General features: G+C 37.2%; 1 protein-coding gene across 12 annotated transcripts in view; it reads right to left on the bottom strand.

Annotated features, from left to right (window-relative positions):
• DDX60L (DExD/H-box 60 like) overlaps positions 1-18,767 on the bottom strand; it is a 148,181-nt gene that overhangs the window by 111,283 nt on the left and 18,131 nt on the right. For 7 of the 12 annotated variants that reach the window (XR_002825956.1, XR_002825957.1, XM_023742853.1 and 4 more), the window contains exons 2-6: positions 9,940-10,049; positions 9,441-9,510; positions 8,687-8,876; positions 2,553-2,894; positions 793-909 (exon numbers count right to left, since the gene is read on the bottom strand). Coding sequence is in view for 10 of the 12 variants with exons in the window: in XM_023742853.1 (XP_023598621.1) it covers positions 793-909; positions 2,553-2,894; positions 8,687-8,876; positions 9,441-9,510; positions 9,940-9,991 (771 nt within the window). In the remaining 2 variants the exon portion in view is untranslated. Of the gene's footprint in view, positions 1-792; positions 910-2,552; positions 2,895-5,826; positions 5,877-8,082; positions 8,221-8,686; positions 8,877-9,440; positions 9,511-9,939; positions 10,050-12,242; positions 13,243-13,264; positions 13,686-14,894; positions 14,917-18,767 lie in introns of those variants that run through there. The other 5 variants (XM_023742857.1, XM_023742858.1, XM_023742854.1 and 2 more) reach the window with 5 other exon arrangements.

Raw genomic sequence — 18,767 nt, 5'->3', positions numbered from 1 at the left:
AAATTAATTAATTGAATATGCCAGAGAGTCACCGTAAACCTGAATCTGTAAAAAACTGAAGTAACTCAGCAAGAAAGTACATGACTTTAGCAAGGCATGAACAATTCACAAAGAAAGAAATACAAAGTACTAATAAAAATGTTAAAATAATTCAATCTTACGAACGAAGAAATATGTTGAAAGAGTAATTAGATGCTGTTTTGAATATCAAATTATTTTAAATAACAATATAGCATTAAAAATTGTGTGATGCATTATTTCTTTTATACTTGCAAGTGAAAGTATAGGTAGGTATAGAATTCTGCAAAGCTATTTGGCAATATGTATCAATATCATTGAATTGGTCAATGCCTCTTGATCTAATTTTGAGTCAATTTCTGGGAATTCTGAATACATAGAAAAGTAAGGAATCTTACTGCTTCTCCTGAAAAAATAAGAATAAAGCAATAAAAGAGTGATTTTAGATAGTATCCATCAGGAGAAGGAGTATTGCAAAGCATTGTCTGAGGTGATATAAACGAAATTAGATTTAAGGTATAACTATGTCTCATTTTGACTGTTGATATGATATGGCAAATGTCTTAAAATGTGGTTCCCGGAAGTGAACCTTATACAGCGTATGTCATCTGATCAATTCAAGCTGCATTAAGAGCATGAGATTCTAAGATTCAGACATTATATATCTATTGAGGCACTGTTCAGCCTAGTCTAAAGCCCTAGACTACTCACAAATAGCTTTTTACTTATCAAATTCTGTCAGACTTTTACTTGAAGGAATAAATGTTTCTGCACCTCTTCTACCATATCTTCCCATCTTAAATGTCCAAAGTGAGATGTTAATGCTAAAATTTTGTCTTCTTCCAAGTGTTGTATAAGGCTTTTATAAGCACTCTGACTCATCATTTGATTCTGTAAAAGAGAGACAATTATATAAAATGCTTTAAATGAATTACCATTTTTCCCAGCTACAAAAAAAGGAGATATTTGAATTCTATATATGTTACAATGTACGTTAAATAAAATTGCCCTCATGTGTCTCGAGGACCATTTCATTTAAGCTATGATAAACATTAATATTTCCTCTTTGTCGATTTAATTTTTATTTAAGGGTACGGTGCATTTTTTGTTATTATAAAGTTTTAAAAAGTATAGAAAATCAGAGAAAATAGTATACTCCCCTTTCGTATATCCGTCAACCATCCTCAACAATTATCACATATAACACAATTTTGGTGTTCTTTCAGAGACCGATTTAAATAGACCAAAAGTCACTTCTTTTAGGGAAGTGATTACAGTCAATAAATCAGAAAATAATTTTACAGAAAATAAAATCCTCTCTTGAGAAACAAAACCAAAAATATATATACATTGTTAACAGAGACCAAGCAGGGTCCTAGTACTGGATTCCTAAAAGTCGGAGGCTGGTATTTCTCACGGAAAATAGAGATTTACTGAGAGCAGTAACTTCTCCCAAGGTGAAAGTGAATTCTCAAGTTTCTACTGCTAATAGTAGGCAAAAATCTTGGAAAATATTTTCATCATAGAAATGCAATGGAAGCGAAAGGGCCACTCTAAAAGCATGACCGCCAGTGTATGCTTCCAATTGTCATGAAAGCTGTTTCTCCAAACATGAGTTTTAATTGCTTTTTACTGCCATACTGCACGTTTAGAAGACAACTTTCAAAGTCAAACAAAAAACCACGTGGTGTCACCATTTCAAAAAGATGAGGATTTGCTACAATACAGCTAAAATATAAATTGGATTGCAAGATAATTTCTGATGAAGTATTGAATAACATCCACAATCAGAATTCATTTTAAAATGTGAAAATTAAAATAAAAACTAGACTTACTCATAAGATCATTAGAGCATGTTTGACCTCAATGTTATATGCAACAGTTGCTGTATAAAACCTATACCAAAATGCTGAGTAAGTCATGGAATTAAAATTCTAAAATGTCTTGAAAATTCTACAGAATTGGTGACTTAACATTAAGAAATAAAATCATTTTATTTCCTTCTTCATTGATAACATTTTTCATTTATTTCCCATTAAAGGCCTCGGTGTTAGCATTGTTTCATTAGTCTGTCTTAGATACATGGACCTCTAAATCTGGCCCCAGTTAAATACACTGTGAACTTTCCATTATTTAAAAGGCTGGAGCCCAGTGGTTTATCCACAGAAGCTGGAGTTGTACTTTTTCTGCTGAAATTCATTGTCAATCACTCACTAATATGACCGTGAGCAAGTGACTTCACCTCTGTAACTTTCATTTTACAGATGAAGATCTGTGGGATAGAAATGATAATACCACCTACCTCACAGGATTATTACTAGAATTAAGAGATAATTCATGGAAAGAATCTAGTATATTGTAAAATTGCAATGTATGCTTATTGCAATCATTGTTAGTGTTATTAAATTTATTATCTCTTCTGAGACTGTAAATTCCAGAAGTAGCATGGAAAGAATATTGAATTAACTTATTTTAAGAATTAAAAAAGAAAAATTTCAGGATAAAAAAAAATGAGATTTATAAATATAAATTACCTCCTTAGAAAACTTTTGGTTTCTCTTCGTGCTCTGCATAATGTACGCATAAAGTTTGAGACTATCAGATTCTTGCCCCGACGAGAGCACAACATGGACTCCCATTCCCCAGGAGTGTATAATTAAAAAGTTAAAAAGGTGTGTTTGTAGATCATTCAGGCCTTCATCCGAAACTATCAAGAAATACGGGTGACGCTCTTCCAAGAAAAGTTCCCACTCTAGTGATAAGCATCCAGAAATCTCGGTTTGAACATCTATGTTAGTATTGTGTTGAAGGTGGAGAATTAAAGCAGTTCTCAGTGGAAGAAGTTCAGGAAAAGGAAAATAGGCACATTCAGCATCCTGGGAGGAGAAAACAAAATCCATTATTTAAAATTTTTTCATATAGTGGTTTGTTAATTTTGTTGGTTAGAGTAGAGAAGGTTATAGGATCAAACTCCATGTGGTCCAGTTGTTTTGTTCTGAAGTATAGTCATGGTCTCTGCTAGCAAACCATAGACTCTCCTTTCATAGGTCAAAATTTGAATTTAAACAAATTGTCCCCTTTTAAGCAGGCAATACACTACTTAGGGAGCCCTGGTGGTGCAGTGGTTAAGTGATAGGGCTGCTAACCGAAAGGTCGGGGGTTTAAGTTCACCAGCTGCTTCTTGGAAACCCTCTGGAGCAGTTCTACTCTGTCCTCTAGGGTCGCTGTGGGTCAGAATTGACTTGATGGCAATGTGTTCTGGTTTTTTTGTTTTTTGTTTTTTTTGACACTACTTAGAGTTCCTACCACTTTCAGTTTTCACCTTCCCATTCTTTCACCCTACACTTTTAACAGGGGATCAAGGTAAGGAGTGAATGCATATATTTTATCTGAATTGCGAAGCTGACGTGAATCACAATTAGTAGATAAAATGTAATGTTCCAGGTCATTATGTCTCCTCCTTAAACAAATAAGTCTTTTCTCAGCAAATCAAAATTTCCATTTTTAATAAAGTAAACTAGATTATAGGAGACCTGGTAGCAGAGTGGTTAAAGCACTCGGCTGCTAACCAAAAGGTCGGAGGTTCAAACCTACCAACCGCTCTGCAGGAGAAGGATGGGGCTGTCTGCTTCCGTAAAGATTTACAGCCTTGGAAACCCTATGGGGCAATTCTACTCTGTCCTATAGGGTCGCTATGAGTTGGAATCGACTTGACGGCAATGAGTTTCTTTTTTAGGGGGTTAAACTAGGTTATAAATATTAAACAAGAACTCTGAATTTTCTGTATTTATGAATCAGAGCTACTCTTACACTTTTAGTAATGTTAAAGCAAAATACTATAAAGATTGAACAGATAGATACTAGAATCCTTAAGAGTAAAATTTCTTCTGGGGAGTAGGATGCAGACATGGAGTGATTATACACTTTTGTTTTTGAATTGGGATTTGTTAAAATTGTAATCCATTCAATTTGCAATTTTTTAAAAATCAGAATATATTATACTGTTGGAGATACTCAACATAAGCTAAACAAAATGGATGGTGTCTCGTTTGAGTTAGCCATTCTACTGGACTGTAAGTAAAATTCATGCTGAGTTTTGAACCCTACAGTGCTTCCTAGACTTTAAGGATGGGAATCCAGAGAGCAAAGAGACCACTGACGAATTTCCTGTCATACTTCATGTTTCTGGGTGTCCTTAAGATAAACTTCTATCATTGCAAATCAAAACTAATTTTAGCTATCGATCACTTTGATTTCATGACATTTATACAACCCTACACATAAGAACTGCAGAATACATATTCTTTTCAAAGACACATGATTCACTCACCAAAATAGGCCATACATTAGGTCATAAAACATGTCCCAATACATTTAAAATAACTGAAATTATGTATAAATATTTCCTCTGACCACAGTGGTATTATGTTAGAAATCAAATATATCTAGGCGGAAAAGAAAAAAAAAAATAAAACAAGAATTTGCAAACTAAAACAATATATTTCAAAACAATCTATTGGTCAAAGAGGAATTGACAAAGGTGTTAGAAAATATTTCTAATTACACAGTAAGGAAAAAAATAGATGCAAATTGAGGTGTTGCAGCTAAAGTAGTGCTTAGAATGAAAATGTTAATGTTCATAGCAGAGAAGAAAGATCTTAACTTAAGGTTACAATTTAAAAAGTTAAAAAAGGAAGGGTGGAAGGAAGGAGGGAAAGAGGAAAAGAGAGACGGAGGAAGGGAGGAAAGGAAGAAAAAAAGAAATGAGAGAAGGGGCGCAAATGAATGAATACAGATAGGAGTAGGAATCAATGAAATAGAAAACAAGCAATATAGACAATAAAGTAAAAAGCTAGGTCTTTGAAAACAATCAACAAAATTGATAAACCTTTAACTAGATTGATCAAGAATATGAGACAAGACATTAATAATATAGAGTGAAAAAGGAAACAGCACTACAAATTTTCAAATGTTAAAAACAATGAGAATATTATAAACAATTTTATGCCAAAATATTAGACAGCTTAGATAAGATGGGCAAATCCCTTGACATATACAGCTAACAAAACCAACACAAGACAAAAAAAAAGTCTAAATAGTCCTAAGTCTATTAAAACAGTTGAATTTGTTATCAAAAATCTTCTCATAAAGAGAACTCCAGACCCACATGGCTTCACTGGAAAATTTTATCAAATTCATCTAAGAGGGAAATAACACCAATCTTACAAAGACTCTCAGAAAGTAAAGGAAGAGGAATCACTTCCCAAAACTTTTTACTAGGTCAGCATAACCCTGTCATAAAAACTAGACGAAGACATTACAAAAAAAAATTACAGATCAATATTCCCCATGAATACAGATACAAAAAAAAAAAAAAAGTAGCAAAATATTAGGTAATCAAGTCCAGCAATATATAATAAGAATATATAACTTGACCAACTGGGGCATACCCTCAAATTATAGGTTAAATTAGTATTCAAAAATCAATCAGCGTAAATCACCAAATTAAAATAAAGGAGAAAAGTCATAGGATTTTTCAGTAAAATTGTTGCCGTGGAGTCGATTTCAGCTCATAGCGATCCTGTAGGGCAGAGTAAAACTGCCCCATAGGGTTTCCAAGGAGCAACTGGTAGATTTGAACTGCTGATCTTTAGGTTAACAGCTGAGCTTTTAACCACTGTGCCACTGGGGCTCCACATAAAGATTGGAGCCTTGGAAACTCTACAGGGTAGTTCTACCCTGTCCTATAGAAATAGGAATCAACTCAACCACAACAGGTTTAATATTTACAGAAACAGACTACCACACCTTTCTCCAGTGGAGCAGCTGGTGGGTTCAAACCACGGACCTTTTGGTTAGCAACCCAGCGCTTAACCACAGCACCACCAGGGCTCCAATGATTTCAATAGATGTAGAAAAAGCATTTAAAAAAAAATTAATGCTCATTAATGATAAAAACTCTCAGAAAACCAGTGATACAAAGGAATTTCCTCAATCTGATGAAAACAGTTCCAGCTAACGTTAGAGCTAATGACGAAATATTGAACGCTGTCCTCTAAGATAAAGAAGAAGGTAAAAATGCCTAGTCACTCCACTTCAACATTTTTCTGAGGTTCCCAGTCACTGTAACAAGGCAAGAAAAAGGAAATTAAGACATAAAATTGAAAAAGAGGAAACAAAACTGTCTTTATTTACTAGACGTGTACAAACTGTTAAGGTATCTAGAAAAGAGCTTCTAAAGTGGAGTTAGTAAGATCGTAGGATACTAGATCAATACACAAAAAAGATTTGCATTTCTGTACAGTAGTAACGGAAAAAGAAAACTAATTTTTAAAGCTTCAGTGTATAGAATAGCATCAAAACATGAAATATTCAGATACGTATTTAACAAAAAATGTGCAAACCCTCCACTGAAAACTATAAAACATGGCCTCAAGAAATTAGAGACTATCTAAATAAATGAAGATACATACCATGTCCATAAATTAAAAGACTCTATATTGACCTGCAGATTTAATGGATATTGAATATAATTCCTCCAAGTTTATTTATAGAAATTGGCAAACTGATTTTAAAATTTATATGGAGATGCAAAGAACCTAAAATAGCAAAGCTGAACAGAAAAGAATGTTTTTCCATGACTTACTACAAAGTTAAAGTAATCAGAACATTGTGGTACTGGTATAAAAATTATTAAATCTTTTGATGGAATAAAGAGCCAAGAAATGGGCTCACACTTAATATGGTCATTTGATTTTTGACAAAGAAATCGGTGGAGGAAGAAAAATCTTTTCATCAATTGGGGCTGAAACAACCGAATCTCAATTCCTATGTCACATACCACACATACACAAATTTACTCAAAATATATCATAAACTGAAATGCAAAAGCTAAACCTATAAAATTTCTGGAAATAATACAGGAGAATAACTTTGTGACTAAGAGATAAGCAATGATTTCTTAAGCAGGATACAGGGAACAATAACCATAAATTAATAGTAAAATTAGACTTCATCAAAATACAAACGGTTGATCATCCAAAGACAGCATTAAGAAAATAAAGAGGCAAGCCACACACTTGTAAAACATATTTGCAATACATATATATGACAAGTAACTGGATCCAGAATATATTAAGAACTCCTACAAATCAATAATAAAAAGATAAAGAACCCAATAAAAATAGGCAAAAGATTTGAGCAGATACTACATAAGGGAAGCTATAAGGATGGACAGCAAGTACTTGAAAAAGTGCTCAGCATCATTAGTTATTATGAAAATGCTAATTTAAACCACACTAACATAACACTGGAGCCCTAGTGGCGCAGTGGTTAAGAGCTCACCTGATAACCAAAAGGTTGGCAGTTGGAATCCACCGGCTGCTCCTTGGAAACCCTATGGGGCAGTTCTGCTCTGTCCTATAGGGTAGCTATGAATTGGAATCGTCTCAACGGCAACGGGTTTGGTTTGTTTCTTGGTTTTTTTTTTTTTTTGGTAACATAACACTACACACCCACCAGAGTGGCTAAACTGACCAAATGCAAATGTTGACGAGTAGGTAGAGCACCAGAGCATGCAGCCACACAGACTTGCATGTGAAAGCTCGTAGTAGCTTTATTCATAATAAACAAAATATGGAAAGGACCTACGTGCATTCAACTGGAGCACAGATAAACTATAGTACATTTATACAATAACTAAAAAAAAAAAAACCAAACCCATGGCTGTTGAGTCAATTCCGACTCACAGCGACCCTATAGGACAGAGTAGAACTGCCCCTTAGGGTTTCCGAGGGACGCCTGGTTGATTCAAACTGCCAACCTTTTGGTTAGCAGACAAGCTCTTAACCACCGCGCCGCCAGGGCTCCATGCAATGGAATATTATCCAACAATTACGAGGAACAAAGTACTGATAAACACAACAAGAGGAATGAATCTCAAAAATATGCTGAGCAGAAGAGCCTTGGACAAAGCGTTCATACTCTACAATTCCATTTATTAGACGTTCTAGAACAAGGAAAACTAAGATGCAGCAGGAAAAACTCTAAACAATGGCTGCTTACGGGTTGGGGAGAGAGGAAGGATGGAGGAGAAGCACGAGAGGACACCCTGCGGCGTTGGTCGCGCTGAGCGTCCTGATGGACCGTGAGCTCCACTGTCGTGAGTTGGGCAAAGCTCACCGTAGTGCATATGTCAGATGTTGAGTGGTACACTTAGGATTTGTATGTTTCATTTCATATAAAACTTTCTTAAAAAAAAAAAAAAAAACACTGTAAAGAAACATTGAACTCTAGTTACGCTGAAATGTTTATGAGTAAATTGTAATGTCTACAACTTACTTTGAAATGCTCTACAAAAGATGGATTGACTGATGAAGAGAAGCGCGGATATATTTACAGATATATGAAAAAGTGAGTATAATAAAATGTAATTATAGAATTTAGATGGTGGGGATATGCATATTCCTTATACAATCTTTCAACTTTTCTACATTGGAAAAATTTCATCATAAAACGTTGAAAACTCTGAGTTGTGAAATTGTAAGTGATGTTTTTCTTTTGCTAATCTGTGTTCTCTATATTTTCTACAATGATTTTAAGAAAGATAGCTTTTAAAGTTGGTTCTATTTTCCAAAGGACTAAAAAGACATCAGACACCATATATTACCTCGAAGAAAATGATACCAAACTGTGCTCCATTCCTCATCAAGTCCACAAGATAGCATTCAACCAGATAGAAGAAGTGGAGATCCTGCCCTCGCTTGAACGATTTGTCACCTAGGCATGTGACAAGCAACGAATCTCCATCGATCACAAAATAATTAGATTCAACAAAATCATTTAATAAACTGGAATACCTAAAATAGAAATTCCACAGTTAAAATAAAGATCACATACAGATTGCAGTTTCCACAAACATGGTGTGGTTGTTATAATTATTCTTGTTATTATTATTATTATCAATAGCTATGTGTTGAGTACTTACTTCATGTCAGGCAAGCTGTTATGCCTTTTCAAATATAGTCTCATTTAAGCATTACAGCTATCCTTCGTAAGCTGGTAGTACAATTACTATATTATAATAAAGAAAATTAGGCACAGAGAGGCAAATCAACTTATCCAACGCTAAAATGGCAGAGCTAGGATTTGAACTCAAGAATATCTGGCTCTAAAGCCCGTGATTCTGGATGCAGGTATATATATAATACTATTTCCCCGTTTCATTTATCTAATTGCTTTAGGAAACAGTCTGTTCAATGACAGCTGCTGACAACTATAGGAAGAAGAACGATTTTCCACCACCATCAAATTGCTCCAAAGGATGATCTTGAGCAATCATTTACATGCGTATTCGTTTATAGACATGTGGATACACAGAGCATAAAATTTCACAGTTCTTTAAACGCTACTTCAGTACTTACCGAGCTTTTGGCATTTCTTGCAAAATAAACTGTGTCATTTTCTTTAAAAACACTGTATGTTGTCTTAATCCTAAAAAGCAAAAAAGAAAGGAAGGAAGGAAAGGAGGAAGGGAGGGAGGGAGGGAACTGAATTGTTTTGAACCATCAATACTTTTGAAATAACTATATCATCTAGTTATTATTAGGGGAGAAGATACGGCAATACCATCATTTTTAATATTATTCAATCTGAGTATTTTACAAGATGGTTGTTTTATCAACTACCCATCAGAGGGGGGGACTCATTGCCATCGAGTCAATTCCAACTCATAGCAACCCTATAGGACAAAGCAGAACTGCCTCACAGGGTTTCCAGGCTGTAATCTTTACGGAAGCAGACTGCCACATCTTTCTCCCGTGGAGCAGAGTGGCTGGTGGGTTCCAGCTGCAGCCAAGCACTTAACCACTGCACCACAAGGGCTCCTTTTATAAACTACAAACATCAAATATTGAAAATTACCCATCGTTACTGTTGTGTAGGCCTTAGAATAGAACTCGCGGTTATTAAACATGGCAAATGTCTTCTATTTTGGCTCCTCTAAAATGACTGTATTTGGTGTAATGGCAGATCTGCAATAAGAAGAAGGAAAATAAGAAAGGCATTTATTCCTTCAACAAAGATGGATACAGTAACAATCTTTACGGAGCGAGCAATCCAGTGACAAAGGTAGACGTTAATTAAGTCATCGTACAAAAATTTAAAATCACCAATGTGACAAAAGGCACAGACATCACAAGCTGCTTCACTAAAGAATTAATGCTTGAAATGAGATCTAAAGAATGAGTATTTCCTTGTAGTTAACTAGCCAAAAAAAGCAAAAACAAGCATTCACGGCAGAGGGAACAGCATGTTCAAAGGCCCTGTAACAGGGAAGAGTGTGGATAGTACTGGATTCAGAAAAAATGTGTGTGGCTGGAGCAGAGAGAGTGAAGAGTAAGGTTGTGCCAAATAAGGTTACAGAAATAGGAGACTATGCAGAATCTTTTAATGCATACGATGGTGTTTTGCTTTCGTCTTAAGGACAAAAATAAGCCATTGATGGTTTTTAAGCTGGTGATAATATGATTTTACTTGTATTTGGAATAGATTACTCTGGCTTCAGTAGAGCGTAAATTCGATGTGGAGGAATACACAGGAACCTACTAAATAGTCCTGGAGAGAGAGCTGGTGGTGGTTTGACCTAAGATGTCAGTATTTAGTGCTGAAGATATGCGGATTTATGTGTCATTATTTGAATATAAATTTGACAGGACTTGGTAATAGATTGTATATGGGAGAGCGGGGAAAGTTGAGGTGGTAAGGATGATTCCTTGGACCCTAGATTACACAAGAGGATGGATGTGGGACTTACGAGAGATCACCTGAAAAGGGACGAGGTTTCAGGGCTAGAGATATAAATGTGTAAGTTCTTTGAGTACTAAAGATAATGAACTAAACTGGTGTAGATCAGAGGTAGAATAAATCACAGTAGGGTAGGCCAGTTGGAGAAGCGTACATAGAAGCAGGCTTAGGGCTTGGTTCTTCACTGTTACGGACTGAATTGTGCCCCCTAAAATATGTATTGAAATCCTAACCCTTCTATCTGTGGATGTAACCTAGTCTAATGTAATGTAATCACCTTCCATGATGTAATCTAATGTAATGTAATCGATCGGTCAGTTGGGTCGTAGTAGTATTGAGTGGATTCTAAACCTAATCACTTCTGAGTTATATAAAAAGCAGCATAGACATAAGTGCATACTGGGTTATACAGATGCCATGTGAGGATCACCAAGAACAAAGGAAGGCCTGGGGCTACTGACAAGGAAGAAATTGACATGGCTGAGACCCTGATTTGGACTTTTTAGGCTCCAGAACTGCAGAAAAACTAAATTTCTGTTTTTTAAAGCCACCCTTTTGTTGTATTTCTGTTACAACAGCCTTAGAAAATTAAGATACTCACTCAGTTTCTTTCCCCCTCAATTATGGAACACCTTTTTTTTTTTTTTTACTAAGTATTGTACTTGGTGCAAAATAAGCAAAAATGCATGGGTTTTACAGAGAAGTAAATCAATCATTACAGTACAATACACTGACCAGTGTGACAGAATTGGCTCAGAAAACTATGGGACCAGAGAGCAGCAGTTCCCACAGTCAGACTAAAAGGGTCAGGAGGTGGGTCTTGAATTCTGAATTTTAAAGGGAAATTTTAATAATGATGAAGAGCTGCAGGGAAGTGTTGTTGGGAAGGTGGGCGAGTTAGGGAATGGCATAAGTGAGTAAGACCCTCATGCTCCCAACTCCACAGCAACTCTTGATATTCTACCAACTCTAGTAGTAACTGAGTTCTTGGCCATGGTATATGGAGTAACTATGCAATCAGAGCTTGGTAAAGTACAGGGTCAGCAAAAAAGAGGAAGACCCTCAACGAGATGGATTGACACAGTGGCTGCAACGATGGGCTCAAGCATAGCAATGATTGTGAGGATGGTGCAGGACTGGACAGTGTTTTGTTCTGTTGTTCGCAGGGTCGCTATGAGTCAGAACTGACTCAACAGCACCCAACAACAACAACACGCAATCAGAGATGCCCATCAGGAGCCGAGTATTGTCAGCCTTTCTAAAGTATAAAGTCAGGCAGGCACAGCAGCAACCCGTTGAATGGTGGACACAGTATGTTAAAGGTCATGGGCAAACAGACCTAGTGGACACAAGTGGGTTACACAAACAGGTGAGTGGATCCCATGTCACATACGTCTGATGTTCAGATGCCTCTCTCTCACCTCACACCTGTGGTCTCATATGGGTTCTCCTATGTCAAGCTGATAGAGACAGAGGGAAAAAAACTTGGGCCTGGTTCTTGGTTTGTCAGCTCAATATGTTGTTGCAAACCGCAATGAACGGTTGCTGCACGACGTCCCCAAACAGTGACAGTCCAGCAAGAAAGTGGTGATGGGTAATCCTTCCAAACGGCAGAGCTCTGGCAGTACTTCTTGTCATCAGCTGGATGAGGGGCAGGAGGAGGGAATGATGTAAAGATATACAGAGATTCCTGAGCAGCAGCAAATGATTTGGGTGGTTGGTCAGGGAGCTAGAGGAAGCAAGACTGGAAAACTGGAGACAAAGAGTTCTAGGTAAGAAATATGTGAATCAACCTATGGAAGTGGGTGCAAACTGTGCAGATCTTTATGTCTCAAGTCATGATCATAGGAGATCATCCACTACTCAGGAGGCTCAACTACCAGGTAGATAGAACGATTCATCCAATAGATATGAGCCAATCTCAGTCTTTTGCCTGTTAGAGTTGCCCAATGGGCCATCAAGAGATTAGTTACGGTAGTAAAGATGGGAGGCTTTGCAGGCATTCTCCCACCAAGCTGATTTAGCTACTGCCATTGCTGAATATCGGATCTTTCAAAACAGAGACTTATGCTGAACCCTTGATATGATAATATCCTTCAGGAAAACCAACTGTCCACTTGATTATATCAGATCTCTTCCACACTCAAGATGGCAGAAATGTACCCTTATCAGAATTGTTACATACTCTGCATATGAGCTTTTCTTCCCTGCCAGAAATCGTGGGGAATGAATTCCCCACAGTTACAGTACTCAAAGAATCAGTGAGGGGACTCCATGTATAAACAACTCAGCTTCCTCATCCCTCGGTGAAACAATAGTAAGGAGCGTATTTTACACTGGCTTCCAGAGTTTCCCAGTGGGCTTTAGCTGTGCATTGGGAAACCTGTTTCACAACAAAACTTTTATTGGTTGCCTTCCCTTTTCTACTTTCCCATTCACCTACCAGTGACTCCTGGTCATTCCCCAAATAAGCTCCTGGCCTCATTTGATTTGCACTCAAATTCTTGTCGTGGGATAAACTCGAAGCCCTCACTTCATTCACTTCTCCGTTCTCACCTCACGCTAGCCATGCTGTTTTTCCTTTAGTTCTTCTAATTGCACCAAGCTCTTCCCCATCTTCCAACACTAATATTTAAGAGACAAATGGAAGAAGATGAGTCATTGAGAGTGGAGCAGGAAGCAGAAAACTAAGTCCAATGATATTATAGAATGGAAGAGAGTTTTCAAAACGGAGAGTGGCAAATGCCACAAAGGAATTAAAAAGGGTTAGGACTGAAAATTGCCACAGGATTGGTTATTAGGAATATGTTTATAGCCAAAGCAAGTACATTCTCTGCAAACTGAGAGGACAAAAGCAGAATGCACGTATTCAACAACTCTTTAGTGGGCACCTCCTGTGTGCCAGGCGCTGTGCTTGGCGATAGGGATAAATGTCAAAAAAAAAAAAGACAAAGTAGTCTCTGCCCTCAGGGAGATTATACTTTAGTGGGCAGAAATAAATAAACAAAAATTATATATTTTAACATGATGTTACATGCTTTATGGATTGAATTGTGTCCCCCCAAAAAATGTGTGTCAACTTGCCTAGTCCATGATCCCCAGTATTGTATGACTTCCACCATTTTGTCATCTGATGTGATTTTCCTATGTGTTGTAAATCCTACTTCCATGATGTTAAAGAGGTGGGATTTGCGGCAGTTATGTTAATAAAGCAGGACTCAATCTATAAGATTAGGTTGTGTTTTAAGTCAATCTCTTTCAAGGCGTAAAAGAGAGAAGTGATCAAGAAAGAACCACCAGGAGAATAGCGTGATCAAGAGAATAGCGTGTCTTTTGGATCTGGGGTCCCTGCACCTGAGAAGCTCCTAGACAAGGAGAAGATTGATGACAAGGACCTTCTCCCAGAGCTGACAGAGAGAGAAAGCCTTCCCCCGGAGCTGACACTTCTAGCCCCCTAGACTGTGAGAGAATAAATTTCTGTTTGTTAAAGCCATCCACTTGTGGTATTTCTGTTCTAGCAGCACTAGACGACTAAGACACACACTATGAAAAAATTTAAAAGGGTGCTAAGATAGAGAATAACCAAGAATTAGCCAGGATTGTAGAGAAGATATCTCCAAGAAAGTGACATCTCAGATGAGAACTGAAGGATAGAAAGGAACAGTCGTGCAAAGAGCCAGGCAAAACGTATTTCAAGAAGAAGAAACTGAAAGTGTGAAGTACCAAGATAGGGAGGAGCTTGGTACACTCCAGGAAATGGCAAAGGTCCACTGTGACAGGAGCTGAGGGAAACAAATAGAGTGAAATAAGCTGAGGTTGCAGAGTTAGGCCAAGGCTGACACATCAGGACAGGATACTGAGTAGGAATTTCATTCTAAGGATAAGCAGACTTCACTGCATGGTGGAGAGGGAAGTGACTTGATCAGATTTTCATTGTTAAAAAGATGACTTTGGCTGTTCTTTGGAGAATGCCTGTGTAGTTGATTCTGACTCATGGAGATCCCATGTGTACAGAATACAACTGCTCCATATGGTTTTCAAGGCTGTGACATATCAGAAGTAGATTGCCATACCTGTCTTCAGAGGCACCTCTGGGTGGGCTCAAACTGTCAACCCTTTGGCTAGTAGTGGAGCGCTTAACCATTTGCGCCACCAGGGAAGAATGTCTGTATGGAGGACAAACTGAAATCAGTGTTTTGAAGAGGAAGTAAAAGAGAGAAGGCAAAGATGATGAGTATAATCTACCTTTTCAAGGAATGTGTTACTTCAGGAAAGTACAGAAGTAGGACAGCTAGAGGAGAGTACAAAATCCATGGAAGTCTTTCTAAGACAGAAAAAACTTGAGCAGGCTTTAGGCTTGCCTAGTCTGTAGAAAGAGAGACTGAAGGTGCAGGAGAGAAAGGGTAACAGGTGGAGACTTCCAGTTCAGGGTGATGGGTGAAGCACACATCTGTCTCCCTCACCTCCCAAGATGTCAATGAAATTACACATTTAATATAACATACTCATAATTGCACAGGAAAAGAAAAGAGAATTCCTGGATGATAGTAACAAAAGGGGATAAATCCGATGAGAGATAATGATAGCCCTATAGTTCAAAAACAGGGGAGGGCAACCCACTAAGGACATTTTAGAAAATTTTGCAAGTGACACTGGCATTTCATGGTGGAGTATAGAAATGCTAAAAGCCTTCAGTTCACGCACTGTGAAAAAATTTTCTGTATCTTGCATGAATTTTGAATGTCTTACTGGATATTCATGCAAGTTAAAGAGCTATAATTTTATAAGCCTAGAACTAAATCCCATAAATAAATACAAAGTCTGTTTACACAGTTTTGATATACTTAAAATTAATGCAATGCAGTGTACCTAAAGATTATCCTTTGTTCTGTTTGGAATTTAACCCAAAAGTTATTCACCATTTCAAAAGGTTACAACATCTAGAGTAAAATCAAACTTGGTATTTGAAACACCAATACAGTCCATATGTAGCTGTGAAACCCATGGTGATTCTAAGTGAAGTATCTGACTACATCATTATGTCTTATCCATTAGTTATGCCCAAGGATTACCATATAGAAATTTATATTATAAATTATTTTTCAGATAAATCATTATGCAATGATGTGTGAAGGAATGGGATCCCAGAGCCTTGTTTTTAACACCCAGATTCCACCTGAAACATACACTTAGAAGTTCATAATCAGCCTTCGCTCCCATTTAAGGGAGAAACGGGTTAGGGAAGTTCAAATCAGCGTTTTTACTAAACACTATATTTTTTTTAATAATATGAATATGAGAATCATTAGGCATTCAAGGAAAATAAACCAAAGAAATAGACTAAAAAAGACTTGTCTTCTGAGAAAACAGAGGTGGTTTATAGGAAAGAAGAGAATTTTTTCAAATGACACATCCTGGTAAAAATTCAGAGCTCCAAAGATAAAGAGAAATTCTAAAATTGGCCAAAGCGAAAAGACAGTTTAGATACGAAGCAATGGAAATGAAAGAGGTAGTTGAGTAAAGTGTATAAGAGCAAGCACCCTTGTCATGGATTGAATTGTGTCTCCCAAAAATATGTGTCAACTTGGCTGGGCCATGATTCCCAGTATTGTGTGATTGTCCACCATTTTGTTATCTGATGTGATTTTCCTATGTGTTGTAAATTCTACCTCTATGATGAGGTAGGATTATGAGGCAGGATTAGAGGCAGCTATGTTAGTAGTTATATTAATGAGACAGGACTCAATCTACAAGATTAGGTTGTATCTTAAGTCAATCTCTCTTAAGAGAGAAGTAAGCAGAGACATGAGGCCCTCATAACACCAAGAAACAAGAGCCAGGAGAATAGTGCATCTTTTAGACCCGGTGTCCCTGTGCTGAGAAGCTCCTTGACCAGGGAAGATGGTTGACAAGGACTTTCCCCCAGAGCTGACAGAAAGAGAAAGCCTTTCCCTGGAGCTGGCACCCTGAATTTGGACTTCTAGCCTCCTAGACTGTGAGAGAATAAATTTCTCTTTGTTAAAGCCATCCACTTGTGGTATTTCTGTTATAGGAGCACTAGATAAACGAAGACAGCCCTGAAGCCAGAATGCCCAAGTTTAATTCCTAATTCTGCAACTAACTAGTTGTGTGACCTTAGGTTGCGTGCCTTCTCTAAATTTATTTCCCTTCCATAAAGTACGATGGAAAGAATATCAAGACTCCAGTGGATGGTGGAGCTACAATCTGGAAGGACCAGTTCCCTCAATCACTATGTGAAAGACAAGGACCCAGTGACCAGGACAATCTTCTTTGAACTCCTAGAAGAATGAGGTGTAAATTTTCATTTTGTTATCCCACTGAATGCAGAAGTTCTAATTTTTACAGCAGCTAATATTTCCTTCACTAATACAGAAATTGATATCAGAAGTGAATGCTGCCATTACATTATTCTATAATAATGTAGTTCTTCTAACATTAAAAAAAAAAAACCTCATTGCCATCGAGTCGATTCCAACTCATAGCAACCATATAGGACAGAGCAGAACTGCCCCATAGGGTTTTCAAGGAGTGGTTGATGGATTCAAACTGCTGACCTTTTAGTTAGCAGCTGAACTCTTAACCACTGTGCCACCAGGGCTCCTCTTCTAAGATAAGAAGCTAAGAATTGCAAGACGCACAACTATTTCATGTATTACTAAATATTTTTAATACTGACAAACTATGCTACGCCACAGATTTTAACATGCATTCTCATTTCAGAGATGTCAAAAGAGAGAAAACATGGATTATAAAATCAATGAAACATAGTACAGATAGTCCCCGATATACAACATATTCGACTTACGAACAACCGCACTTACAACCACCTGTTTTTTTTTTACATCTTATCATTATTAATAAGCTCTACATACACTGTTGCAGTGCATGATTTGCTGATGTTATCATTCTCAGATGTTCACTCAGATGTTTATATGTAATATTTCCAACCTCCAAAGACAAAGATTGGATTTATAAATATACTGGTAATAAAAGGCAATAATAATGAAAACTAAAAAAAAGAGGTATTCAGCTCACATCAGAATGAAACCTCACTGTAAGTCAAGGGCTACCTGTATGTATCTTGGACCTCGTGGACGGTAACAGGTAGTGAAAAACTAGGTATCTCAGGCTCGAAAGCTGGAAACCCATGTAATGCAATTGTTAGCCATATTTGGTGAAATCAATCTTCTGCAAAACTAGGAAGCACACCACATGCCAGCTAAGTCTAAGGCTCTAGGGAAACTGGTTGAAAAAAGTCCTAACATCAGTGTCTATTGCCTTGCTGTTTTGAGAAAGCTAGTACCAAAGAAGAGACTGAAAGAAGGTTAGATGGAGAAATGTCTTTGGAAAGAACTGGCTGGTTTGAGTTAGATGGGAGAAGTCAAGAAATTTGGATATCACACGGCAACTGTTTGTACTCCTTACTGATAGTCATAAGAATGGGGGAAAAAAGCTTGCTCAACAAAGACCATAAAGACTTCTCAATTAAACAGAAAGTCTTAGCCTTGCTGCAAAGACCAGAGTAAGGTGTGGACTTTCCAAGGACCATCTTTTCAAATAAATTTAAGATTGAAAAAAAAAAAAAAACAGTTGCCATCGAGTTGACTCATGGTTGACCCCATGTGTGTCAGAGTAGAACTGTACTCCATAGGGTTTTCAGTGGATGATTTTTCGAAGGACACCTCTACGCCTTTCTTTTGAAGCATCTTTGGGTGGACTCAAGCCTTCAACCTTTCGGTTAGCAGCTGAAGGTGATACCAATTTGCACCACCCCGGGAATCCAATAGAGTCCAGTAATTTAAGACAGAAGGTTGAGAAATAAGGAAGCAAGGATAAGAACTTGGGATGTGGTTACTGGCATAGAAGCCGGATAAAGTTTTAGAGAATTTTTTTTTTTTTTTTTTTTTTTTTTTTTTTAATATTTT

This window comes from Trichechus manatus, unplaced genomic scaffold, assembly GCF_000243295.1.
Source record: "Trichechus manatus latirostris isolate Lorelei unplaced genomic scaffold, TriManLat1.0 scaffold00220, whole genome shotgun sequence".
Classification (NCBI taxonomy): Eukaryota; Metazoa; Chordata; class Mammalia; order Sirenia; family Trichechidae; genus Trichechus; species Trichechus manatus.
This window is presented reverse-complemented; position numbering and strand designations above follow the sequence as displayed.